The following is a 26,642-nucleotide window of genomic DNA, read 5'->3' as shown; positions in this document are numbered from 1 at the left end:
CCAGGGACCGGAGGGGCGGCCGAGGTGGAAATTCAACCCGGGCGAGACCTCACACGAGGGAGACCACGAGCTCAAAGCAAGCGTGATGTGACCGCTTGCTGAGTTTGTCCGGCAAAACCGTCCCCAAGAGCAATCAGGGCAACTGCGTGTCGCCCGAGCTTACACTTCCCGCGAGACCGTTTGAAACCATCCTTCTCTTCTACTTCGTGTTTGTTGGCCTCAAAAAAAAATCCGTGAACCACCTGGAATGTGTTTGGGCGTCGGTGGCAGCAGGACACCAGCTCTCCAACGGGAGCCTCGATTCAGGGCTCTGGTGCGTCCCGTCGTGGCACGTCCGAGCCTCCTTCAGAGCTCACCTCCCTGGGGAACCGCACGCGGGACACGTCCCCGAGCAGACGGGGGCGGCACAGGGCCTCGAGGAACGCGGCGTGGAGCCCGGCCCACTGGCCCACGCGGTCCCGGGCCCCCGAGGGCAGTGATCGTGTGCCATCAGAGGCTGGAGGGACCAGGGTGACCGAGGCTCTAAAACCACCTCCACTTCTCACCCGACAGCCATCCCTGGCGAGGGTAAGGTGTGACCTTTGACAATCAGCCACGACCTGAACCACCACGCCGGGGGCGGGGGTGGAGGACTGTCCTAGAGGATCTGGACAGTCTCTCCCTCGTCTCTTTATCTGTGTCACTGGGTCATACCTAGCAGATGTCAGACTCTGAGGCATCTCTGAGGGGTCCTGCTTGCCTCTAAATGCCAGGTGGGTGGGTGGGTACATGGATGGATGGATGGATGGATGGATGGATGGATGGATGAACTCATTTCATCCTCACAAGACAGTCTATGAAGCAGAGGTGCTTTGATTGTACAAATGGCAGAACTAAGGCTCAGAGAGATTCGGGGACGTCCTGAGGTCACACAGCAACCAGAGCCGGCCTGAGGGCAGCGGATGCCCCGCCCAGCACTGCCTGCCCCTCCTCCCAGGTCTAACCCTGGAATCTGCACCATGACGCAGGAGGAAAAAATAAGGAGGGAACTTTATTTAATATTAAAGTCGGGGAGGGGATCGGAAGGGAGATCGGATTCACTTGGTGATGGTGTTCCTGCGGAGAGAAGAGAAGCATGAGGCTGGACACCGGCTTGGGCCTTCCCACCTGGTCGGGTGGCCCCTGCCACGGCCCCCGCCCCCGCCCCCGCCCCGGCCCTGCCCGCCGTGCTTCCCCACTCACGCGTTCATGCTCTTGCCGCTGCCACTGAGCACGATATACGGGGTCTTCTGGGCCTTTTGCTTCTCCTGGAGCAAAGCCACTGTGCCCAGGGGCGTGTCGCTGGAGCTCATCTTCTTCAGGAGCTGCAGGACAGGGGCCAGTCAGCACAGGGCAGGAGTGGGCCCCAGAACACCCACCACCCCAGCACCGGCAGGTGCCGAAGCCACCCCACGTCCCCACGGGCCACCCACCGCCTCCTCGTCCAGCTTCTTCATCCGCCGCTCAGTCTTCATCTTGCCTGAGCCTTTCCCGTGGAAGCGGTGGGACAGCTGCCGGAAAGCCTGGGGACACGGGGCAGGAACCGTGTGAGAGCCGCCTGTGCCCCAGAGGGCAGGGGAGGGGTGGTCGGGACGGGGCCGGGAGGAAGGCAGCGACCTGGCGCCCCCCAGGGGCTCCGCAGAGTCACAGAGACGGACTCGGGGGCCGGAGGTGCCGCGACAGGGACACTGAGGATCCTCGGTGAGACCTGCGTGCGGAGGCTGAGCCGGCCAGGGGCTGGGGCTGGGTGGGCCGTCCAGACTGACGGTGCACCCCGAGGCTGGGCTGGGAGCACGTGGGGAAGAGCGCCAGTGGGGCGGGGCAGGACACCAGCCACCAGAAAGGCGGCCCCCAGGGTAGGTCAAGCCACGAGGGGGCAGGCCGGCAACGGGCCCATGATGGAGCCTGCTGTGCCCCCCAGAGATGGAAACTGAGGCACAGGGGCTCTGACACTTCACCAGCACTCCAGCCAAGACCCCGCGGTGCAGCTCTGCCTCCTCCGGGAAGGGCAGGGGCCCCACCTCTCCGTGACTCAGTCGCCCACAGCCCTGCTCACCTCCTTGGGCGTGAGTTTCCGGCCCGTCTCGTCCACATACTCAATCTTAACGTCGGGTTTGTAGCCGTCCTTCTCCTTGAAGTCCTGGGTAAAGCCTCGGTACTCCTCCCGCCGGCTGTACTTGTCGTCGATGGCCCTGGGTGAGAGACGGGGGGCCTCAGGGCCAGCACCGCCCACCCCGCCTGAGTTCCCCACAGCCTCCGGCCGGTGACACCCCCGTGACCCGCTGCCCAACCGTCCCACTCACATCTTGTCTTCGATGCAGTACACGGCCGACGGCAGAGACTTGTTGGGCGCCTTCACCCGGGCCACCTTCTGCACCGTGGTCTCCAGCAGCCCTGGGGAGAGGCGGTGGTCAGACTCCAGGAGGCCCGCCGGGTCCTCAAGCCAGGGTCTCTCAAGGCCACGGCCTGACCACTTCCACTGCCCCGGTTCTCCCCAGAGATGCCAAGACTTCAGGAGCGAGTGGTGGCTTTGTGGGGGGGGGGGATGGGCAAAGCCGTCAAAAATGGGGTGACACGGCGCAGAAAGGCCAGATGCCGCTATGACCGCCCCAGACCTGGGGGCAGGGGGGCAGCTCGCAGGGCCCGGGGAGTGGCTCACCCTGCCGCCCCCGCAGGGCTCACAGCCCTCACCTTTGTTCTGACACAGCAGCAGGGCAGCTGCCAGCCCTCTATTCACGATGGGCTCCTCGTCCAGGATGGTGGTGGAGGAGGCAGAGAACTGGGGGGCGGCACACGGGACGAAGGTGGTGAGCGGGCCGCGCGGACTCTTCTCACCCCTCACCCTCCCCCCCACCGCACACAACCGCGGTCCTTCCGGTGACCGGCCCCACGCCAGACGCCTCGCTGAATCCTCACCACGACCCTGTGAGCATCACAGGCCCCATCGCAGAGGGGGACGGCGGGGCTCTGAGACAACGGGCCACTGCTCCAGGTCCCCCGGCCCCCAACCCCGCTGCGCCGTGGGCCCCTGCTCCTCGCCCCCCACCCCCCGCCTCGCTCCGCGCCCCTCACATCCTGCTGCTGCTTCTCCTCGTCCAGGTTGACGGTGCTCCAGCCGATGTTCTCCTCCCCGTCGGACTCAGAGCCGCCGTTGGCCGAGCGTTCCTCGTCTCGTTCAAAGTCCTGGGGGTCAGGAGGCCAGGGTCAGCCCAGGGAGCCCCAGCCCCTCCCCGCCCCCAGCCTCCTAACCCACCGGGGCCCCGAGGCTCATTACCGGGGACCTGACCAGAGTGGGGGGGGCCCAAGCCGGAGCCGAGGGGAGCAGGGGGCAGGGGCAGGCCGCCCGAGGACCCACCATGAGCTCTTCCTGCTCCTCCCTGTTGCCCGCCAGCCCGTAGGTGGGGATCTCCCCCAGCGTGCGGCAGAACTCCGACGTGGCGTTGAACACGATGGCCCCCTTCCGCTCGGGGTCCTCGTCTTCCTCCCAGCCCCGCTGGCGGGCTTCCAGCTTCTTCACAATCTCCACCACCTGGGGGAGGGAGCAGCTGTGGGCAAACCCAGAAGTTTCTGGGGAGGTGTCGTCGAGACCCAGAGGCCGCTCCTATGTCCACAGCGGACCTGGCTGGTCTCTGCTTCCTCCCTGGCTCCCCGTCCGCTCCCCCACTCTGCACCTACACCCATCTCGCTAGGTCACTCCTCTGCCGCAAAGCCGTCGATGGCTCCCTTCTGCCCTTTAAATTAACATCCAGAATTCCACACGGCCGTTCTCCAAAGCCCCACAGCCTCACGTCTTCCTCTGGGACCGGGGCACCCAGGGCCTCTCGGCCACTCCACCGCCACCCACCCTTCACCCCACAAACTCCAGTTTCAAACACCTCTTCCAGAACCCTTCCCTGAGCCCACAGGGTAGGGAGACGCCTGTGGAACTCCCATACACTTCTGGCACCCCCCGCCCCCCCCAACCCCCCCCCCCCGCACCGCCTGCCTCGCTCCTCCCTCAGGCCACCCTCTGGCCCAGCATGGCCCCAAGGCCCCTCACAACTCCGTTCCCGATGCCACCCTCCGGTCCCCTCCACGCAGCACTCCCATAAGCACCCAGGACCGTCTAGGATCTCCCCTCCTTCCACCCCTCACTTTCGTGCTCTGCCCCGACAGCAAGCTCCTCAGAGAAGTTTCCAGTCACCACATCCACTTCCACACCCCTTCCTTCCATCCTGTCTTACTACGTTTATTTTTTTTTAACGAATATCACCATAAACATAAAAGGGTCCTGGCACGTGCATGTTTAAAAATAGTAATAACTAAACACACACCCAGGCACCCATGGCCCACTCGCAGATATATCATTAATATCCTTTCAAGCCTGACTGTCTCCTCCCCCTTTTTGGGCTCATAATTCACTGGCTTTACTCTCCTTTTTTAATAAAGTTTATTTACTTATTTTGAGAAAGAGGGAGAGAGATGGAGAGGGCTACCAGGACAGGGGCAGAGAGAGAGAAAGAGAGAGAAAGAGAGAGAATCCCAAGCAGGCTCTATTAGTGCAGAGTCCAATGGGGGGCTCCAACTCATAAACCACAAGATCATGACCTGAGCCGAAGTCGGACGCTTAACCAACTGAGCCACCCAGGCGCCCCTCACTAGCTTTTCTTTACGGTTTTACCACACAAAGACCCATCCACAAACAGAGTATTATTTTGTTGTACTTTTTTTTTTTTTTAAGTTTATTCTGAGAGAGAAAGAGCGCATAGTAGGAGGAGGGCATAGAGAGAGGGAGACAGAGAATCCCAAGCAGGCTCCATGTGGCCAGCACAGAGCCTGACACAGGGCTTGATCTCATGGTGTGAGATCGTGATCCGAGCCAAAATCAAAGTCAGACACAACTGACTGAGCCACCCAGGCGCCCCTGGTTGTGTGGTGTTTTTTTTTTGTTTGTTTTTTTTTTTTTTTGAGAGAGAGAGAGACAGAGACAGAGGGCGCAAGTGAGCAAGGGGCAGAGAGAGAGACAGAAAGAGAAGCGGGGCTCACCTGAAGCAGGGCTTGTGTTTTACCTAAGTGGGGGGCTCATGTTTTACCCGAAGCAGGGCTTAAGCTCACCCGATATGGGACTCGAACTCACGAACCGTGAGATCGTGACCTGAGGCGAAGTCAGATGCCTAACGACTGAGCCACCTAGGTGCCCTGGTTGTGTATTTTTTTTTTAATGCTTTATTTTTGAGAAAGCACAAGCGGGGGAGGGGCAGCAAGAGGGGGACAGAGGTTCCGAAGCAGGCTCTGTGCTGACAGCAGCAAGCCCGAGTGGGGCTCGAACTCGCGAACTACAAGATCGTGGCCTGAGCCGATGTCGGACCCTCAACCTACTGAGCCACCCAGGTGCCCCCAGCTGCACGTTTTTAAAACATCACACAATCTGGGGCGCCTGGGTGGCGCAGTCGGTTAAGCGTCCGACTTCAGCCGGGTCACGATCTCGCGGTCCGTGAGTTCGAGCCCCGCGTCAGGCTCTGGGCTGATGGCTCGGAGCCTGGAGCCTGTTTCCGATTCTGTGTCTCCCTCTCTCTCTGCCCCTCCCCCGTTCATGCTCTGTCCCTCTCTGTCCCAAAAATAAAATAAAAAACGCTGAAAAAAAAAATTTAAAAAAAAAAAAAAAAAAAAAAAATCACACAATCTGAACCGTGCTGTAGATTCCTCCGTGATTTGCTTTTTTTTTTTTTTAATACGTTTTAAGATTCATCCTGACACGAACGGCTGTACTTCGTTAGCTTTTCGCTACAGAATCGCGTTCCACGATGTGAACGTACTTAACCCAGGCACCTGGCGCCGCGGACGGCCCTTCTGTCTTTCCACACAGGACGCGGCGACCGGCGACGTGACGCCCGGGCCCCGGAGCGCGCGGGCAAGTGCGTGTGAGGATTCTGGCCGCTCCAAACCCTGACACTTGACCCCGTCAGACTCGGACATTTCTGCCAGACGGTGCGGGCGGGACCCGATCGACGTCCTCGTGGCTCGCCTTCCCTTGACCACGAACGAAGCTGGGCCCCCCTGGGTGTCCTACTGGCTATTTCCCCTTCCGCTTCCGTGAACTGCCTGCTGGGGTCTTCTGCCTGTTTCCCCGTTTTGCCCGTGTTTGTTGTCCGGATATTCTCGACACCAACCCTTCTGGGACGGTTACGTGCACGTGGGCAGAGATCTTCTCCGGGCCCATCTCGTACTCCTCGTGACACCTTTTTCAAATAACTACCGGTTCTTAATTTCTAAGTAAATATTAGGGGTTTTTTTCCTCCCCTCATGGTTTACACTCTACATTTTTATCGTTTAAAAAATCTTTCTTCTAAAATCATCCAATCACAAAAAAACAAAAAGCCAAAAAACCCCAAAAACCTGTGATGCCCCCCCACCCCCCACAGGAGGTCCCTAGAGGAGGTCAAAATCACAGGGACAGGAAGTAGGGCGTGGCCGCCTGGGGCGGAGAGATGAGAGTGTTTAATGGGAACGGAGTTTCAGGGTTCCAAGACAGGAAGAGTTCTAGGGATAGATGAAGGACACGGCTGGCTGCACAACCACGTGAAGGGATTTAACATCACTGAACTGAACATTTAAAAATGGTTAAGGGGCGTCTGGGTGGCTCAGTCAGTTGAGCGTCCGACTCTCAATTTTGACTTGGGTCACCATCCCAGGGTCGTGGGATGAAGCCCCACGTCGGGCTCGGTGCCGAGTGGAGCCTGCTTGGGATGCTCTCTCTCCCGCTGCCCCTCTCCCCCGCGCACTCTCTCTCTAAAATGTATATATATTAAGGCCCAAGTGGCAAATTTTATGTTCTATGTATTTTAATGCAATTAAAAAAAGGAAAAAAATTTTTCTCTGCTACAAAGTCACAAACATAATTTCCTGAACTTTGTTCTGAAATGTCCTATCCGTTAACGCAGCTGTTACGGACTGTGCTGCGTCCCCCCCAAATTCCTATGTTGAAACCCTACCCCCAGTATGACTGTGTTTGGAGACAGGGCCTTTAAGGAGATGGTCATGGTCAGAGGTCATAAGGGTGAGGCCCTAATCCAGCAGGTTGGTATCCTTGTGGAGAGAGAACGACACCCCAAGGATACAGGCACACAGGGAAAAAGCCACGAGAGGCCACGGTGAGAAGACGGCCACCGACAAGCCTCAGGAGCAGCCAAAACTCCTGAACGCCCTCCCGAAATTTCAGACTCCAGGACTTTGAGAAATAAATTTCCGTTGCTTAAACTACCTTGTCTGTGGCATTTTGTCAGGGCAGCTCTAGCTGCCTAAAACAACAGTGTACCTGTCTTCTTTAATGTCTTTTGAAAACAGACTAGGATCTTCCCCGTACAGATCTTTTTTTTTTCTAATGTTTATTTTTGAGGGAGACGGGAGTGCAAGCGGGGGAGGGGCAGAGAGAGAGGGAGACACAGAATCCGAAGCAGGATCCAGGCTCTGAGCCGTCAGCCCAGAGCCCGACGCGGGGCTCGAACTCATGGATCGCGAGATCGTGACCTGAGCCGAAGTCGGGACACTTGACCGACTGAGCCCCCCAGGCGCCCCTCCCCTCCAAATGTTACGCATCATTTACTCCTTTTTATTTTGTTGCTGTCTTCCTTATCTGTTACCCGTTTAGAAAAGATAAAAAACATCTGTTTAGCAAGCTGTCTATTGCTTGCCCGTATTACTTCACCACCTGTAACGCCTTCATAAACAGTATCTTTTTTTTTAACATATCTTCTCTCTCTCGCTGGGGTACAGAAACACGACCGGCTTTCCTCTGGTAATCTCGTATCACCAACCTCACTACAGCCTGCCTGATCTGCCCGCATCTCCCACCGAGGCCACCTTGGGCAACAGCACGGATGACCTCCGTGCTGCCCAATCCAGAGGTCAGCGCTCATCCCGGATACCCTGATTCTCCATAGCATTTGTCACAGATGCCTCCTGTCAAGAACCTCTCGGCACGTGGCTTCCAGGACAACACCCCGTCCTCCCGGTCTTCCTCGCGCGCTCTCCCCCTCGGGCTCCCCTCCTTTATCCACACTCACCGTCCTGGGGACTCTACCCACTCCTGTGGCTTTTGACTCGCGTCTACATACTTACTGACTTCTGCATCTATGCCTCCAGCCTCAGCCTCTCCCTTGACGTTCAAGTTCTTGCATCCAACTGCCCGTTCGGTGTCCAACGCGTCTAATAAAAAGGCACCTCAAACACGGCCAAAACCGAACCCTTGGGTCGTCTCCCCCAAACCCGTCCTCCCCTAGCCCTTCCCATCTCAGGAACAGCCCTCCCTGCTCCTTAACTCAGTCGACGGCCGGCTGTTCAAGTCAAGGTTCCTAGGGGTCGTCCTTAACCTCTCACACCCGCTCGCGATCTCGCACGCAGTCGGTCCGTCAGCCAACACCGTCAATGCCACCCTCAAGATGCACTCCACACACGGCGGCTCCTCCTGGTCTCCACGGTCCCCGGCGGGCCACCATCCCACCTGGTCTTCCCCCGACAGAACCGCACTGGCTAAACCTACCGCGAGAGCAAGCCCCCGCCTGACGTGGCCTCTGCCCACCCCCCTCCCTGCCGCTCTCCCCGTGGCCCAGGCCACACGGGCCTCACCCAACTTCCCGAGCGGGCCCAGTCGCTCCTGCCTCAGCGCCTCGGGTACCGGGTGCTCCCTCACCTCGGAACCGTGCCCTAGGATGCCGCTGAGGCTCACTTCATCTCGTTTCAACCGTCACCTCCTCGGGGAGGCCCCCCCTGACCAGCCGACTGAAAACGGGAGCGCTCCTTCACTCCTGATCTCCCCACCGCCTCGCCTTCTCCTCTCTCTCCTCTCCTCACGGCGGTTCTCACCGCCGGATGTCGTTCTGCCCTCTCTCGTCTCCTCTCACCAGAACCCAAGTTTCACGAGGACACACACTCCTGTGCTTTCAGCTGCCGTGTTCCCTGCCGGACGCTGGGCGCTTGGCAAGTTACTCGCCGCGGAATGACGCTAACATCCCGCGGCACCGTGAACTCTGTGAAGGCGCCGAGAGCAGCTCCGCCTCATTCCCGACGTCCTGGGGGGCGCAGGCCCTGGCACGCGGGGGGCGCCTGCTGCTCCCGGGCTCCCATCACCTCCCGACCTCCTCACTTTCACTGTGGATTCCGGCACCCAGCCTCCTGCCTTCCCTCTGCCCCTACTCTCGTCTGCACTCTCGGGGACCTCTGCCTCCAAAGGACCCATCCAACCACTACCCCAGAGGTTTGCTGACTCCTGACCGCTAACGCCCGTTTCCCCAGCCTCTCCTCCCCTCCCCTCCCCCGCCAGGGCTCGTCCTCCCGGCCCTGGCTTGTCATCACCGACATCCACAGCCCCACCCCGTCTCCTCTCCATTGGCTGCCTCCCATCTTCCCGGCTCACTTACCCTGTAAACCTCAATCCAGTAACTCCCCCACCTCACCAGGACTCCAGTCCCGTCCTCCCACCCGTCGCCCCTCCTGGCGCGTCCGTAGCACCCAGCGTGCATTCTGTGCGTCAGCGGGGTCCCTCCTCTGCAAACACTTTACCTTGTCTCTCCCCTCGACACACCCAACCCGGATTCATCCCAGACGTCACCTACTTGGCTGACAACACGGAGCACCGGACGGGCTGCAGAAACCCTTAAACGCGCAGACCCACTTCCGACTCGCGACCCCTTGTTGCAAACGCGCAGTCTCCGCTCATCTGCCCAGCAGACCTGCTTTTCGCCCCGTACCCGACTCCGGGCTCCCACACAGCGCCCCACCTCCCCAAGACCCCGCGTCCACCCCCACCCTCCACCTCCTCGCTGGAAAACAGACAACCAGACGGGGCTCCCTTAACTTCTGCCCCCCACCAGCCACCTGCACCTGCTGTGCCCGCTCCTGCCCTCCCCGAGACAAACCACGACGTGACCTGGCTCCACTCAAAGGCCACCCCGACCAGCACTCCAGGCCCCACCCCTGCCTTGCTCCTTAAGGGTTTGCTCCTGAAAACAGCTCCTCCCTTCTCTTCACTTCTCTGGCTCCCTTGGATCGGCAGCGAGCACACTCGTGAATCGCCGTCACTTAAGAAAACCTTCTGAGAATTTAAAACTGGATTAGACATTGGTTCAAACCCAAAAGGCGTTGGGGGCATAACTGGGAAGTTTTGTCATGGACTGCTATCAGAGGATTTATGGGATTTTTCCTCCGGGGAAGGTGGGGTCCCCTGAGCCTGGGGTTCAGCAAGTACCGTATGGGATTTTTAAGGGAACACAGCTACGTAGGGCAATGTCCTTATTTTTAGAGACGCCTGCTGAAGTGCCTCGGGGGAAAGAGTCACAGAGTCCGCAACTTACTTTCAGGGATTCAGAAAAAACGGAAAAGAGAAAGCGAGGCGAGAGCACTGTGACTAAATGTTTAAAAATACTGAATTAAGAGGACGTATAAAAAAGCTCATCATGGGGGCGCCTGGGGGGCCCAGTCTTGGTTAAGCGTCCAACTTCAGCTCAGGTCACGATCCCGTGGTTCGCAAGTTTGAGCCCCACGTCGGGCTCTGTGCTGACAGCACAGAGCCTAGAGCCTGCTTCAAATTCTGTCGCCCTCTCTCTCTGCCCCTCCCCCGTTCTCTCTCTCTCAAAGATAAATAAACATTAAAAGTAATTTAAAATTAAGTTCATTATGATACTCTTTCAACTGCCCTGCACCTAACTGCTGCGGGGTGCGGCCCAGGCATGTTTACAAACACCCCCAGGTGACTCGGGCTCAGCCCAGGCTGAGAACCATCGGGCCACGTGACCTCTGCGCAGTCCTTCCAGCCACAAACTCTACGATTCTTAGATCCGATCTGTAAATATTAACGCTATTAACCATTAACTACAAAAAAAAAAAAAAAAAAACCCTACTCTCCATCACGCCCCCTTCAGCTACTGCCCATTTCTCTGACTCTCTTTAGGGCAGCGGTGGACAAAGGACCGGCCACCACCTGCTGCCACAAATAAAGTTTTACTGGGTCGCAGCCATGCCCCGCTGCAACGGCCGAGCGCCTGAGCCCCTGCGCTCCAGTGTTCGTGCGGTCCACCAACTGCCCCAAGTTGCCGCCCTCGCTTCCGTGTCTCCTCAGTCTTGTTGACACACTGTGCCGCACCTGACCCGCCTGTCCCTCCTCGAAAGTCCTTCTTGGCTTCTGTGAGCCCCACTCCCGCCCGCGGCTCTCCTCGACCTCAGGGGCTGCTGCTTCTTGGATCCCCCCGCAGGAGCTCCCACTGCTGTGCCCCACCGGCTGGGCACGCAGGGCTCCCCGTCCCGGCCTCTCTCTCTCTCTCTCTCTCCCTCCAGAAGTGGGAGGGGTAGGATTAAAAGCGCAGACTTTGGAGTCAGGCTGTTCAAACCCACGTACCAGTCACGGAACCCTGGGCAACTTGCCTAAGTGAGTCGACAGGGCACCCGAGCGGTGGCGAGACACGCTAGTGCCCGCTGAGGGTCAGCAATGACCGAGGCCATACGGACCGCCGGCCCCTCCGCTCAGCTCACACCACCGGGTCCTCAAGAGTCCTAGGCCAATCCCTGCGAGGCTGGCCCCTGGTGTTAAGAAGTCTCAGCTCAGATGCCGCCCCCTGCGAGATCTCCCCCAGACAGCTGATGCAAGACGCCAGCCGCCCAGCCGTCGGCTCCGTCTTCCTGGGTTCGGTCTGCCCGGCTCGAGGCACCACCAGAGTGTGTTCGTGCACGCGTGCCGGCCTCCACCCCCAGCTAGAAACGCAGCTCCGTGAGCACAGGGCCCCCCGCGGTCCCGCTCACCTATGACTCCCCGGCCCTCGGGACGATGCCTTACTCACGGCAGGCACGCAACACCCGACCACAGAAGGGAGGGAGGCGGGGGAGGCCCCAACCCTACGCCACCTTAGGGCAAAAACGCCGCTCAAACCTAGGGATCTGCTAACGACGTGATGCTAAACAAAAAAGACGATCCTGGCCGGAGTGCAGGTGCCGCGCTCACGGGGACCGGGCGCCGCGGCACACCCGTCCCCGGAGACCCCGGCCCCGGAGAGGCCAACACCCACCCGCTCCCGCCCAGCCCCAGGGCCCCCTACCTTCTCGCCGCTGTCCCGCAGCTGTTGCAGCTGCCGCAGGCGGCGCCCCTTTTCCAGCTGCTTCTGCAGCTCCAGCTCCGCCTCGTCCTCCTCCAGCGCCTCTGGGGACCCGGCCTGCGCGCCTCCTGCCTCCTCTGGCGGGGAAACACGGGAGGCCTCTGCTCGAATCATCCCCTCGCCCCAGGGTGCTCGGCCCCGCCCCTGACCACCCCCCCCACCCCAGCAGCCCCCGGCCGGCAGGGCGCCTCACCCTCATCGCTGATGTCCATGTTCTCCACGCGGGTGTCATCCGACTGCGAGGGCTGAGGCGCCGGCTCCTTCTCCTCCTCCTCCGGGGCCTCCTCGTCCGCCTCAGGCACTCGGCGCCGACCCCGGCCCCGCAATCTGGGGGGAGAGGCCTCTCGGGTGAGCACGGGCCCCCGGGCCAGGCCAGCCCCCACCCCGCACCCCTCTTTGCAAGCGCACCTGGAACCAAAGTCCCCGTCTTGAGTCTGGTCCCCGAGAGGCAATAAGTCATCGGCCCGCACGACCACCTCCTTCTCTTTCTTGCGGATCTTCTTCACCCTCCGTTTGGTCTTTTTAAAGGTCACCTAAGGGGAGGAGAGGCGACGCCTGAGACGGGGAAGGCGGGCGGCCACGGGCCCCCGAGAACGAACACTTCCTTGGTGCTCCTCCGTACCAGCCTCTGTCCCAAGCGCTTCCCGCGCACAGACGACACGTGAGGGAGGTGGGACTTCATCCCACCTGTGATGACGAAACCTGAGGACAGAGAGTCTACGTTCCTTGCCTCAGGTTGCCCCGCTGAGAGGGACAGCCGGGATTGCGAATCTTGTTTTCGGGGCTCAGGGGGTCCTGCTCTTAATCACGTGGCCAAGCAGTTCACCGAGCCCGGCGTCTACCTCTGCGTTCACGATCCTCCCAGACACAAACTCCACACAGAAGGTAAACTTACACTCACCCACGCTGTCACTAACCCTCGCAATGGCCCTCAAGACGGGGGCTCCTGCCATTCCCATTCCAAACGGGGAGCCTCGGCCTCACGGTTAAATGACTCCCCCAAAGCACGAGCTGGCTGGACGGCAGAACCTGAACGCGAACTCAGGACCGTCTGTCTCGACGGTCCCCGTTCTGTTGACAGCCACTGGCTCCCTGCAACACCTCCCTGCTCACCCATGAGGGCCAAGACCCTCACACTCGATCCCCCGCAGCTCATCTGGCCGCACAGGACCCGGGAGGAGGGGGAGGAAGCCCCACCCCATCACAAGCCGTGGCTGGAGGGCTCGGGGCTCACCATCTCCTCGGGTGTGAGGTACTCGGAGGCGAGCCGGGGCCCGACCGTGCTCAGGGACTGAGCCTGTAGCCGCAGCTTGGCCCGGATCTCCTCCAGCTCCCGTTCCCGCACGCCGTCAGCCGTGCCGCCCTGCTCCAAGCGGAAGGAGCGCGGCCGCTCGCCCTCGAGCTCCTCGTCGTACTTGGACAGGATGGAGCGGGGTTTCTGCTGCAGGGCAAGGGGGACAGGTCGGGATCCAGCCTGTTCCCGAAAAGCCCCAGAGCCCCCATCTCACAGCCCCGTGCCGCCCGGCCTGCCTGGGCCAAGCCGTCCACGCTCTCATCCTCCGCATACGGCAGGTAGTCGGGCTTCTTCTTCCGCAGCTCCACGTTTTTCTCTGCCCGCTCCTTATCTACTAGGTTCACGTTCACCAGGACATCCTCCTCCTCCTGCAGCACGCCTGCGGACAGGGCAGGAGCAGCAGCCGCTCACAGCTGCCCTCAACTCAGCAGTGCCTACGTCCCCGACCAGAGCACCTGAGCTCAACCCACCTTTGTCCTTGAGGGTGAGGATCACGGTCTCCCCCTCTCGGAAGGAATCGATAGCGTGCTCCACGGTGAGGCCCTGGAGGTCCCGGGCGCTGTACAGGTCCTACGAGGCAGAGGGAACGTCCGGACAAGTCAGGGGACCGGACTCCCCGAGCCCTGGGACCCCAGCACTAAGGACGGTGGTGCGTCCACCCCTCCCTGCCCTCGGCCGCTGCAGCAGCCTCACCTGCCGCCTCTGCCCAAACTCCTCCTCCACCAGAGTGCTGACACCAAACTCTTGGTCCATCTCCTCCAGCAGTCTGGCCTATGGGATGGGAGGGGGGTGACCTATGACCTCACGCCATTCGGCGTCACTGGAAGACACGTGGGACTCCACCAGGCGGGGGTGCAGAAAGAGCAGGCCATTGCAGGGAATCCAGAGCAGACAGCACTGACCGTGGGCCTCCTACCTCTCTGAGCCCGGTCACCTCCCAAGAACAAGCCTCCTGCCTCACCAGCCGGTCGGGCTGCCAGAGGCCCTGAGTGACCGCCCCCAGCTTCCCCGGGCGCTCACCCTCTTCTCCGCCAAGTCCTTCTCCTTCTGAAGCTGCCGGCTCCGCTCAATCCAGGCCGCGGTGTCGTCCAGCCACGGGTCATCCTCCCCCAGTGTCTTTATCTTCCTGAAGAGGAAAGAAAGTGGCCTTCTGGAGAACCCCTTTCCTGCTCCCCCCACCTGACTCAAGAGCTCCCTGGCAGCCTCCTCAGGTCCTTCCCTTGTCCACCCCGGCAGGGACCCCCTCACCCCAGCTTCTGGTTCAGGAGGCGCTTTTCTTTGGCGGCTGCCAGCTTCTCCCGTAGCTCCTCTCGCTGTCTCAAGGCCATGGGATTGATGACATCGGCTGCCACGGGCTCCTCCTTGGTGCCCGCCTCTGGAAGGGGGGCCCAGACGTGAGGCTATGCCTGCCCGTGGCTGGTGGGGAGAGGAGGGAGCCACTCACCCTGCCCCCTTCCAGCTCAGGGGGCCAGAAGGGGCCAGGAGAGGGGGGATCGAACCCTTCACCTGCCTCCTCCCACTACATCCCCACACTTCCGTGTCACCCCGCACAGCATGATGGGACCCTCCACGCCTTACAAGCCCCCCAAGTCATGCTTTAAAAGACAAACACACCTGACACGTGCACAGCTCAGGTCAGTTTGTAGCAGCTACGCATGTGTCTCAGCCTGGTTAATGCTGCCTCACGGCACAAGGCTAGCACGTGGTGCTAGCCATTTGAACTTAAAGAATAAACTGATTCCCAAACCCCCATGACCACTGTAGGGAGAAGCCTCATGTCTATTGGCAACTATGTACACACATACATACACACACACACACACACACACGGACAGCGCCACTAAATGAGGCTGAACCTGTGCCATAACCCCACCCTCCTCAGAGACCCTTCAGATGGTCCTTTTCTTCCACCAAAATGCCCTCCCTCACCCCCATCCTCAGCCCCACACTCACCCTTCTTGACAGCGTTGACCTCCAAGGGTTTCAGCCCCAACTTTGCCCGGAGTTTACTGAGGGCAAGAGATACAACTGTTAGGAGCCGTCAACGAAACAGGTGCACGAAAGACATTTCAGGACAGACGGGGTGAAAACAGGATGAGACGGAGAGATCACGAGGGTCCCCAAAACAGGACCTGACCCAGGCAGCCTAGGACATTGGGAAGGACACTGGCCTCCAATATGGGGAACACAGGCACCAGGCCTGGCCTGCCCCTTAACCAGCGGGCCATCCTTCCTCTCAGATCTTAGTGTCCTCTTCTGTAACTCGGATGGTCATACGGCACTTCTGATTTCAATGAGAATGCTTTAGTGTGGGGAAGGCCACCCCCAAGAAGCTGTCCCAGAAAATAAAAGCAGAAACATATGGGAGACAGAACTTACTTGGTCTCCTCGATGCTGAGTGACGAGGCATCTCCTGAGCTCGTTTTGGAGCCGGCGGCTAGAAGAAGAAGAAGCCTGGCTCAGGTGCCGAACACAGGCCCAAAGATGAGGGCCTCTTCCAAACTCCTCCATTTCAGGAGACGACACAACCACCCACCTAGCTGCTCCAACCAAAATTCAAGGAGTCATCTTCATTTCCTTCCTCTTCCCACCCTCATCCAAGTGCTAAGATGTCTTAAATTCCTTCCGCAAAACACGATTTCGATCTGTTTCGGGTCTCTCCATCCTCCTACTGCCTCGGTGCAGACCACTATCAGCCCTCACGTGGCCTCCACTCTTGACTACTCTTGAGCCAGTTCTCAATGCGGTGACACTAACAACATGATCAACTCACTCCTCGGCTCAAATCTACGGCTCCCGACCACCCTCAAGACAAAGCTCAAATTTCTACAGGGTCCTTTGCGTTCAGACCCGTTTCTTATCCCTGCGATGGGCCCTGCACGATCTGCTCAATACCAGATTTCTTCCTGCCTCTACACACGCTGGGACTACTTCATTCATCCGTTCACTCAACACGTTTACTGAGGGCCTGGGACGTGCCAATTGCAAGGAAAACAAAATCTCTGCCCTCGCGGAGCGCAGTGGAGGGAGACAACCCTCAACCCCAAATAACCACAGAAGACCCTTTAATGAGTGCCGACGAAGACAGCCTGGGGGTGCCCAGGCCCAGAGTACTCGGCCTGCACACACCCAGGCCCTCCCGCTCCGGGGCCCCGGGTACGCCCCGCCCCCACAGGCCACGCCCCTCACCGGCCTCGTAGCCCTCATCGCGCTTCTCCCGCTTCACGCGCCGCTCGGAGGGCTCTGCCTGGCTGCGCTCCCGCCCGTGCGCGCCGCTGCGGGCCTCGGCCTCGGCCCCGCGCCGCCCGCTCCCGCGCTCGCCCCCACGCTCCCGGCTCCGCTTCCGTCGTTCGCCGCCGCTACTGCCGCCGCCGCCGCTCCGGTGCTTGTGTTTTTTGTGCTCCCGGTGCCGCGGCGGCTGCTCGGTGGCGCCTCCGGTGCTGGCCGCCGCCGTCGTCCCGGCCGCCTCCTTCTCCCCGCGATGCTTCTTCGACGACCCCATGGTGGCACGTCCGCCCCGAGCCCGGCCGCCGCCGAGGCCCGACGATGCAAAATGGGAACACTTCCGGGTCGCCCGGCAGCCGCAGTCGTGTTGCCGGAAACCAAGAGCGGCCGCTTCCGTCGTTCGCGCCGGAGCCTGCCCCAGAGGTTCATGGGAAGGCCGGGATCGGAGCCCAGCGGCGCCAGAGCGGCCGCGTCGGTGGGGGTGGCGGTCTTTAAGCTGGTAGCCTGACTGCGCATGCGCTCCGGGGATGGCGTCGACCGGATGTACTGGTTACGGGTCTCTCCGCTGGAAGCGCTCTACGCCAGCCACCTGGGAGCTGGAAGCGCCCGCCCGGCACCGGACGCTGCGTGTCTCACGGACTTGCTGTGGACGGCGCCCGGCGCTCCTTGGGCGTCCTCCTAGTGGACTCCCCAGGGTCCTGGCTCCATCGGGTGTCGGACAGCGCAGCATGGTCTCCTGACACCCGTGGCTCCACAGTCCAGCCTCCAAGTCCCTGCAACCAGTGTGGTCAGCAGACGCCGCCTTCTCTCGAGCCTTGGATTGGGCTTTTTAACCTGTACTCTGGGACCCCCTAAAACTGAGTGTAGAATTTCGGCACATCTGTGTATGTGAGCCCCCCCCCCACCTTGGAGGGCGTCTCACTTGACATTAAGTTAAAAGCCCAATTGGGGCGCCTGGGTGGCTCAGTCGGTTGAGCGTCTGGGTCTCCGACCCTTGGCTTCGGCTGCGGTCATGATCTCAAGGTTCCTGAGTTCCTGCGCTGGCAGTGCAGAGCCTGCTTGGGATTCTCTCTCTGCCGCTACCCTGCTCGCGCATGTCCTCTCTCTCTCAATAAATAAACTTTTAAAAAAAGGCTCAATTCACATAATCCCTCCTCACACTCCCACCCCACAGTTGCTCCGTCTGGCCTGTTATGGTGTGATGTACCCCATTAAAGGTCCAACCCCTACCCCCCACCCCCACCCCCACCCCCACCCCACACACGCACCAGGAGTTCTCAAAAGCCAGATCCCATTCACTCGAGTTCCTAAGACCCAGCCTAGACGGAAGTGGGGGTGGAGGAGCCGCAGCGGTTGCCCCATGCGACGACCCACTCGGGAGCAGAGGCAGGGCTGTGTGTGCTGGGCGGGAGCAGCTCCGGCAGCCAGAGCTCCTGGGTGATGGGACAAGCTAAGCCTGCTGCCTACCCACTTGCCACCTCCCACTCCCAACCTGCAGCCTCTTCCCAGCGCCACCAGAAATTACACAGTGTGTTTCCATAAAGCCTTTAATCATTATCTTAGGAGCTGGGCTCAGTCTGGGCTTGGAGTGGAGTGCCTGTTGGGCTGGCTTCCAGTGGGTTCTGCCTTTGGGGGGCTTTCAGAAGAGTGCTCCATCCTTACCCCCATTGACCTGTGGCTCCTTAAAGGTGAAGACATAGGTAGAGACCATGGGTTTCTAGCTCCCCACCCCCATGCCCAAGGAGACCTGGGCTGTAGGAGGGGAAAGGCCATTATTGACATGTGGGTTCAAATCTGGCTCCTGTGCTGTGAGACCCCGAGCGAGTGATTTCCCCTCCTGAAGCCTCAGTGTCCTTATGCATGGGCCTCATAATCCCTGCTGTGCATCACCTTGTTCTAAAGCACAAGGGACAGTATACAGGGGGTGACTTGTGGGGCCCCACCCCACAATGGGGTCTTGGTGTGTGGCCACTCATTTGGCCACAGATTCCCAGCCCGGCTCTGCAGCTTATTTGCTCCTGTGTCTTTGGACAGGACCCTGCCCCTCAGGTCCTTAGTTTCTTTACTGGGATCTGGAGAGCATCACCCCGGTCCTGCCTTCCTCGGGTGACCTGGGGGACAGGGCCTAGGGAAGGACCGATTGACTGCTAGAGCTAGGCAGTGTCCTTCAGGCCGAGGGGTTGGGCCACCAGGACTTAGATCCAGGGCGGATCAACGTGGCTGCTGGTGAGTTTTCTCAGCTTCTTCCCAGATGGTCCAGCCCAGGCTGGAGATGGGCAGGGCCACAGCTAGGGGAGACCCTGTAGGGCCCAGAGTACTGGCGGTGCCCCCCCCCCCACTTCCCTTCTCCCTGTAGCTGGGCAGAGCCAGTTCCTTGGCTAGCCAGACGGCCTCACCTGGGTTTCCCGGAGGCGCCCTCTGGGTTCCCCTTTCCTGCTTCAGCCAGTAGCTGGTCCTCATCCAGTCCCAGTGCTGACAGCACCTGGGAGAAGCGCCGGGTCACCGTGAGCCGGGCATTGGCCTGAAGAAAGAGAAGCGTTCCTGCTCTGCAGGCTGCCGGGGACGGGTGTTGCCACGTGTGAAGGTCCCAGGGCTTCCGGATGGGCGGTGGCCCCGGGGTCCCGTCTAAGGGGGCCCACTCTCACTTACATCCCTACGCACTCAGCCAATGAGAAGCGCTGCTCTCGGGGAGGCTGATGCTCGTCCAGGGGCTAGGCCTCACCTGCATGGCCTGCTGGAACAGGTAGGGCCGGGCCTGCACCCTGTGCTGAATGCCCTGCAGCTCTGCCTGGTACTGAGCAAAGCGCTGTCGCTCCTGGCGCCTGCAGGGAGACGGACCTGTGGGCAGCCAGCCGCGAGCACCACCCGTCCCCAGTCCTGAGTCCACTCCTCCTCGCTAGGGACGTGACGTCCTCCCCGCCCTTACCTTGCAAAGCCATTTCATTCCCAGCCTCGCCCCGGGTTCCTCCTGAGGTCAGTGGGGTGGAAATTATTTGCTCCATTTTACCCATGATGAGCCGGAGGCCCAGGGGGGTTGAGGGACTTGTCCAAGGTCGCACAGCTGGGAAGTGAGAGACCGAGCCCCGAGCCCAAGTCTGCAGGCTGCGCAGCCGGGAGCTCATCTAGCATCCCAGCCACCCCCAGGCGGAGGGACCAGCTCCGGCTTCGGAGCAACTGGGCATCAGCTTGCAGGGCCTCTCCCCTCCCTGCGTTTACACCTCTGCGCCCCTTCACCCTGCACCTGTGAGGAAGAAGCGGTGGCTGTTGGCTGTGGCTTTGGGCAAGGCCCCAGTCTGGGCTCTGGGTTCAGTTTCCTCTGTGCTATGGCAGGGATTACACAAGCTTGCCGCCATTCTCTGTGGTTTTTATAAGCACGCGGCTTGGAAAATGGGAGGGAGGAACAAAAGAAATATGTTGCAGATGACAGACTGCATCCCGAAAATATCAGGATTGCACTGGGGAAGCACAAATCCACTTACAAAAACCCAGTCTGTGCACTTGTCTGAAATGTGTCTGCTCTTCAAGCCGGGTATCCTGGCAGGAGGAGGGGCCCCCTGGCTGTACTAACACCCGAGACCAGGAATCCTGCGAAGCACGCAGGAGAGGTCTCGGGAACTGGTGGCAGCACCCACACACAGGACGGGAGGGGAGAAGCAGACAAGACCCCAGGACCCATTCGGGACCTCTAGCAAATGTGCCGGCCAGGATCTTTGGCTATGTGCCAGGGAAGGAAGCTTCCTCCATTCGAGAAGAAGAGATGAATTTGAAAACCCTTGGCCAGGAACAGGAGTTATTGCAAGATGGAGTCTTCGGCATTCAAGAGGTCATTTCAGCAGCTACAGAAGGCGGGGGTGGGGAGCGCCAGCTTGCGTTTGGTCTCTGTGTCGCCTGTGAGGTCTTGCATGTTTTTCCTGCTTGATTCTTGAGGCTGTTCGTTAGAATGGAGAGGAAGTCCACATCTTGGAGCCCCAGGCAGAAAGGAAGCCTGTGAGTGGATGTCAGCCCTGTCCAGCATCTGGGAAGGAAAGGAAGCCACATAGCCTCCCTACCACCGGGTGACCTTAGTTGAGCCAGCGTCTCCTGCGCAGGGCAGAGTCTTTGCGGCTCGGAGAGAGCAAACTTCACGGGCTATAAGGGCTGAGAGAGCCCGTGGTATATATCTGCTCTCAAGTAGAAAATAAAAGGTGTGTGGGAAACACTCCTCTCACTGACATCCGTCCCTTGGAGTTCTGAACTTTAGGCTTCCTGCCTTATTTAAAAAACAATGAACTTGAGGTCTGGCGTGGAGAAGGCATCTCCTCCATCACTGGCCAAGGATTCCTTTAAAACACCCTTGACTTCTTAGAGTCCTGGTTTCCTCATCTTCGAAACTGGGGATGAGAAGACTGAGCCTCAAAGAGTACGTGATCAGAACCCCACTGAATCCTTGGTGGGTCGCTGCAGGACAGAGACCTTCGGGTCTCTCCGCAGCACTCCACTCAACCTTGACCTAGCCCTTCTCCCAGGATGAAAGGAGATGAGTTGTGGAAAGATCTGCCCTGCTGCCAGGTGCACCCAGTAGGTGCTCAATGTCAACGGCCCTGGTGGCCATATTTATTTGTGATGTCTGTTTCACTAGGTAGGGCTTTGGGGGGACCATCCTGGCGCCGTTTATCTGCAGATTGGGTATCCGAGCACTCTGGGACCACGTAGCAGCGCGACTCAATGGCTGCCCACGTTGGAATCCTAGCTTCGCAGCTCACTTGTGACCTTTGGCCAATTATTTAAGCTCTCTGAGCTCAGTTTCCTCCTCTGTCGAATTATCGTTCTGATGCTAATGCCCGCTTCATGGTCCTGTTATGAGTCTAAAAAACTTTTAAATACACATTTGCCCGTTTCTTTTTAAGCGTGAAAATATAGGGAGAGAGTGAAACAGATGACTCTTCACCTGATGGCAAAGAACGGTTGTCCCCAGGAGTGAGATCCCAGGCTCGCTTTACGTGCCATGTTAACTATTCCGGTAATGTCGGAGTTTTTTTGCAAGAAGCATCCCTGGCTTTTGAAATCGGAAAAGATCAGAACGAGTGGGAATGCGGGCAGAACATTTTAACCGTGAACTTTTGCCAGCTGCGGGGATCGGTCTTGTTAGCCGGTGACCTCGCCTCAGCTCGTCCTCCGCCAGTGCCTCAGTGTCTTCATGGGTAAAGCGCGGCCAAGTGGCCTGGAAGATGGTTGTGGAGACTCAGCCCTGAGGGGAGGGGAGGTCTGCATCTCCTCTGTCCTTCGTCTGACAGCTGACATCTCTCGCGCTGCCTCCCCCTGCCCTCTCCCCACCAGCCCCTCCCCGGCGCCAGGCTTCCTACCTCAGCTCCTCTAGCTTGCGCTGGGTGGCGCCCGGCCCCCGGCTCCCTCCGGGCGCATAGGCCGCCAGGCAGCGAGCCACCTGCTGCTGTACCCGCTGCTCCCGGGCCCTCCGCAGCTCGGCCCGCTGCAACTCCTCCTGCTGCTGCCGCTCCCAGGCCTGCAACAGGCTTCTTGGGAGGGGGGAGGGAAAGAAGAAGCTGGGAGAAGTCTGGGGGGAGCAGCAGTCTCATGGACACCAGGAGCAGGCAGAGGGGTGTGGGGGCCTGAGGGAGGGATCGCAGGAGCCCAGAGAGCCAAAGGCCCGGGGAATGGCGTTCGTCTTGGAAGTGTGCCGTGATGAGGGCCGCATCTGGCCCGCCTCGGGGCCTTTCGCTACTCTTCCTGGAGGCCTCGTCCCGCTCCAGCCAGCTGTATGCCCCAACGGTGGACATCCTCAGCCCTGTGGGGCTTGGTGCACCTGTGACCCCGCGTGTATGGCTAACCTCCCCTTGCAGAGCAGCTCTCCTTGAGGGCAGGGGCCAGCTCTGGTTCTCTCTGACCCCCATCTCTGGCAGGAACTAGGTTAATGCCTTTGGGTTTGAGGGACAGACAGATAGATGAATGGATGGGAAACGGAAACAAATTGGTGATGGGATCAATGGGTGGATGACCGGATGGATGAATGGTGTGGACGGTTGAATAGACAACATCGAGATCCATGTGGAACATTCTTCCCCTAGCTCTTATGGCCAGTTCCTTCTTGTCAGTTGGGTCCTTGTTCAAAAGTGAGAGAGAAGGAGAGTCCCTGACCACCCCTTCTGCCTCTAGCTATACATCTTGTTCATTTCTTTATTAATTATCCTTCTTCCCAAGGAGAATGTAAGCCTCATGAGAGCAGGGTTCCTTATCTCTCCTCTTCACCACCAGTGTCTCCCCAGCACCTAGGACAGTTCTTAACCTAACTAGAAACTCAGTGTTGGTGACTTCATGCATAATTCAATCATGGTTGGACTAATAAAAGGGAAGATGCGGTCACTCACTCAGCACGTATTTATTGAGCACCAGCTGGTGCCAGGTCCTGTGTAGGGGCACCAGAGAGGCCATGATCAATAAGATCTGGTACCTGTCCTCAGGGAGCTCTGTACACGGGGATAGACAGGTACCCCGGGACCCCAATGCAATGCCGCGTGGCAAAAGCTATGGTGGAGGCAAGCACAGGGGAGAGCTTCCTAGAGGGCGCCTGACTTGGAAGTTGAAAGATGCCTCCGAGTTACCTAGGTGAATGAGGAAGAGGGGCAGTCCCGGTAGAGAAGGGAGGGAGAGCATGGGGCATTCTAGCACTCTGACTGGCTGGCATGGGAGACAGGAGGCTCCTTACCAAGAAATCTGGGCTTTGTCCTAAGCAAACTGGGAAGCATGGGAAGCAAGCAGGGGATGACAGTAAGAATTGGAGGGTGCCATTAGAGTGCTGAGTAGATTCTCACCTGCCACTTCTAACCAGTCACCAAGACCTGCTGAGCCAGCCCCCAAATATCTCTTAAGTGGATCCCCCCTGTCTCCATTCACATGACCACCTGGTTTATGCCCTTATCATCCCTCACCTAGACAATGCAACGGTGCCCCCTTTCCAGGCTTTCCCCCTCTGTTCCCATTGTCTTTTGTTTAAGCCCCAAGTATAGCGATTGTCTAACTCTACTGCCCTCATTGCTGTCTTGCCCATCCGTCTCCTTTTCCAACAGACCTTGAGCTTCTTAGGGCTAGGACCAAGTCTTTTTATCTTTACATCCTGAGGACCCATGAGTAGATACTCAATATATGTTGCATTAATCACTTAGTTAATAGATTAATTGATGGATAGAAGATGGGAAATGAATGAAAAGTAGCTTGTATCGATAGATAGCTGGCCAAGAAGACAGAGATGGATGGATGGGTGGGATGGATGGGAGGGAGGACGGGTGGGGGGTGGATGGATGGATGGATGGATGGATGGATGGATGGGAGAGAGGATGAGTGGGTGGATGGGTGGGTGGATGGATGGATGGGAGGGAGGACAGGTGGGTGGGTGGATAGATCCATAGAAGATTGGATGATCAGAAGATTGGAGAATGGATAAATGAAGGAATGAGTGAGATGATGAATGATTCAACGTCTCTAGAGAACTGGCTCCTTCTCTACTTCCTGTCCTTTCTTCCCATCCTCCTTTTTCTTCCACCTTACCTGGTGGCCTCCTGTCGTTTGTGGAAGGTACGGTTAGGAAAGTTGGTAAACTGGAAAGTCTCTTCATCTCCCAAGGCATAGGTCTTCCCACTCCGGTTGGAGGCCTGCACAGCAGCCCGCAAAGCCTTCCGGGGCTGCTTTTCAGGGCCTGTCCACAACGGGACAAGTTAGAGAGTAGCCCCCCTCCCAGCCCATCGGGTGATCCTGCCCAGTATGTGGAGCACAGCACAGCCCTGTCTGAACTCCTGGCCCAGGGTGCTGGCTCCCCAACCTGTCTCCCCGCTGTGTAGTTTCCTGGGGGACCCAAACGTTGAAGTCCACACTCACCGCAGTCCAACTCTTGCTGTAACTGCCTCTGCAGCTTCTCCAGCTCCTTGGCCCTTGACTTCCTCGTCTGCGGCCCTCGAAGGTTGGAGCTGCTCGCCTTGCGCTGTAGGTCACCCTCATCCAAGGCCTCCTTGCCAGAGTTCTGCCCCTTTCTCTGCGAACCAGCCCTCCTTCTATGGGGGGCCCTGTGCTCCCCCTCCTCAGCTTCCTCTGTTACCCCTGCAAAACGCTCCTCTTCCCAGAACGACCCCCTCTTGAGGAGCTGGGACACTTCTCCAGGGCTCATACCCCTCTCGACCTCCTCAGCACCCAGGGCTTCCGGCTCAGCGCCCTCCTCAGACTCTGATCCTGAGCCTGACCTCTTCCCAGGTGGCTGGAGGTCACACTCACTGGGGGCCTCCAGTTCCTGGCTCCCCCCTTTGCCAGAAGGGGTAGGGATGCCGTCCCAGGCCCTGAGCCGCTGGCTCCTCTCCAGGTCTGGCACCTCTGTCTTCCAGCAGAAGCCGTGGGCATCTGGGAGGGTGGCTGTGGACTTGAGCCTGGCCTTGTGCTGGGTGACGGCTCGGGGCAAGGGCGGGGCTTGGTGGCCAGGCTGAAGCAGGGCCCGACCATCAGTGAGGAAGCTCTCCCAGGCCCACTGGAAGGGAAAGGAGGGTTTCCGAGGAGCAGAAGGGATGAGACTGAGGAAGGAAAGGACAGGGAGCAGGGGTCAAGGTCAGGATGCCGGCCCCCCCATGGGGCCTGACACCCAACATCCCACCCGGCCGGTCGCACAGCTGCTTACTCTTCAGCCTCAGCAGGGCTATGCCCTTTCTTGTTCCGGACCTTGGGTCTCCGGTCCTTCTTTGCCGTCTGCCCAGCACTCCGAGACCTGGGCTGCTGGCCCTGAATTACACCATCACCGCTCCCAAGCCTCCCCTGAGTGAAGACAGGAGAGGAGGCCCAGCTCCAAGCAGGCTCCTGGACCACCTCACACCTCCCTCAGAGGATCTCCCTCTTCTGTGCACCCCAAGTGGCCCCCTGGACTTTTTTTTTTTAATGTCTATTTTTGAGAGAGAAAGAAACAGACTGCGAGTGGGGGAGGGGCAGAAAGAGAATGAGACACACAGAATCCGAAGCAGGCTTCAGGCACCGAGCCGTCAGCACAGAGCCTGACGTGGGGCTCGAACCCACGAACCACGAGATCATGACCTGAGCCGAAGTTGGATGCTTAAACGACGGAGCCACCCAGGCACCCCCCTGGACTCTTGTTACCAGTATAACCGACTGATCACCATCTCAGTGTTTAGTATTTAAATAGCAACCACTGCTCCTCACTGAGTACCTGCCAGCTGCTCAGGATTTTCTCTCAGTAACTCATTTAACCTTCCCGAGGACCCTGTATTCCACTATTACCCCAATCCTGCAGATGAGAACACTCAGCCTCAGAGAGGGGAAATCACTTGACTTAGGTCACCCAGCGGGTAAGCGGAGCCAGGACCTGATCATGTTGAGTCTGTCCCCAGAGCCCAGATCTGTCAGCACGTGCAGTGCTGCCTCTGGGCCCCGGGGCAGCTCTTCTGAATGGCCCCATGGGGTCCCGGACTTGCTGAGTCAAGGTGGAGGAAACTCATGATCTTTCCCAAAACCCTCCTCCTCCCGCAGTGTTCCCCAAATCACTCCACCAGAAGGCTGGGAGTCATCTCTGGGTGTCTTCCTCATCTTCGCCCTGGACGACTTCGGCCTCCCTAGGGTCCCTGTCCCCTTCCCACCCACCCCCACCCCCCGTCTCTCACCTGGGCCTCAGCTCAATCTCATGGCTTCTCCAGGGCCTCCCTCAGCCCTGGCCTAGGTGGACCCCAGGCAGCCAGCCTGCCTCCAGGCAGTTGGAAGTCCTCCCACAGGGCCTCCCTCACCCGCTCAGCCTGGGGGATGTCCGACAGAAACTTGAGCAGCCCTGTGGTCGTCACTGGAGCCTGGAGCCGCGTGTCCCGCCCTGGTCTCCCCGAAGTAGTCCTGATCAGCTGTTGGTGGGTGTTTCGCATGTTGGTGTCCTGCCCCATCCCCCACCCCCATCTGCCAGCCTTGGAACCGCCCTCCCCACCATCTCTATGGCAACCAGTCCTCAGCCAGTCTCAGGG

The 26,642-nt window shown here is 59.2% G+C and overlaps 2 protein-coding genes across 6 annotated transcripts; both read right to left on the bottom strand.

Moving 5' to 3' along the window:
- Positions 1-1,010: 1,010 nt before the first annotated feature.
- On the bottom strand, positions 1,011-16,987 carry SART1 (spliceosome associated factor 1, recruiter of U4/U6.U5 tri-snRNP). Of its 2 annotated transcripts, none has more exons than XM_042958621.1 (20): positions 16,621-16,987; positions 15,811-15,868; positions 15,385-15,440; positions 14,680-14,806; positions 14,452-14,557; positions 14,125-14,202; positions 13,902-14,001; positions 13,668-13,810; positions 13,372-13,578; positions 12,546-12,670; positions 12,331-12,464; positions 12,081-12,214; positions 3,374-3,547; positions 3,091-3,201; positions 2,710-2,797; positions 2,322-2,412; positions 2,075-2,210; positions 1,452-1,541; positions 1,222-1,343; positions 1,011-1,095 (listed from the first exon to the last, which is right to left on the bottom strand). In XM_042958621.1, exons 1-20 carry the CDS (start codon positions 16,931-16,933, stop codon positions 1,077-1,079), a joined length of 2,412 nt encoding a protein of 803 aa, XP_042814555.1. In that variant the 5' UTR covers positions 16,934-16,987; the 3' UTR covers positions 1,011-1,076. The 2 variants fall into 2 exon arrangements, with proteins under 2 accessions (XP_042814555.1, XP_042814556.1); XM_042958622.1 differs by having other exon boundaries at positions 13,372-13,575.
- A 1,200-nt stretch (positions 16,988-18,187) lies between these two features.
- On the bottom strand, positions 18,188-26,590 carry LOC102968306 (testis specific 10 interacting protein). Of its 4 annotated transcripts, none has more exons than XM_042959297.1 (8): positions 26,418-26,590; positions 25,307-25,440; positions 24,523-25,202; positions 24,196-24,343; positions 21,999-22,169; positions 19,379-19,478; positions 19,053-19,177; positions 18,188-18,337 (listed from the first exon to the last, which is right to left on the bottom strand). In XM_042959297.1, exons 1-8 carry the CDS (start codon positions 26,562-26,564, stop codon positions 18,229-18,231), a joined length of 1,614 nt encoding a protein of 537 aa, XP_042815231.1. In that variant the 5' UTR covers positions 26,565-26,590; the 3' UTR covers positions 18,188-18,228. The 4 variants fall into 4 exon arrangements, with proteins under 4 accessions (XP_042815231.1, XP_042815232.1, XP_042815234.1 ...); XM_042959298.1 differs by having other exon boundaries at positions 21,999-22,166; XM_042959299.1 differs by lacking the exon at positions 18,188-18,337 and having other exon boundaries at positions 19,087-19,177; positions 19,306-19,478.
- Positions 26,591-26,642: the final 52 nt, after the last annotated feature.

The sequence above is a fragment of the Panthera tigris genome, chromosome D1 (assembly GCF_018350195.1).
Source record: "Panthera tigris isolate Pti1 chromosome D1, P.tigris_Pti1_mat1.1, whole genome shotgun sequence".
Classification (NCBI taxonomy): Eukaryota; Metazoa; Chordata; class Mammalia; order Carnivora; family Felidae; genus Panthera; species Panthera tigris.
Note: the sequence above shows the minus strand (reverse complement) of the source record. Positions and strands in the feature narration are given on the sequence as shown.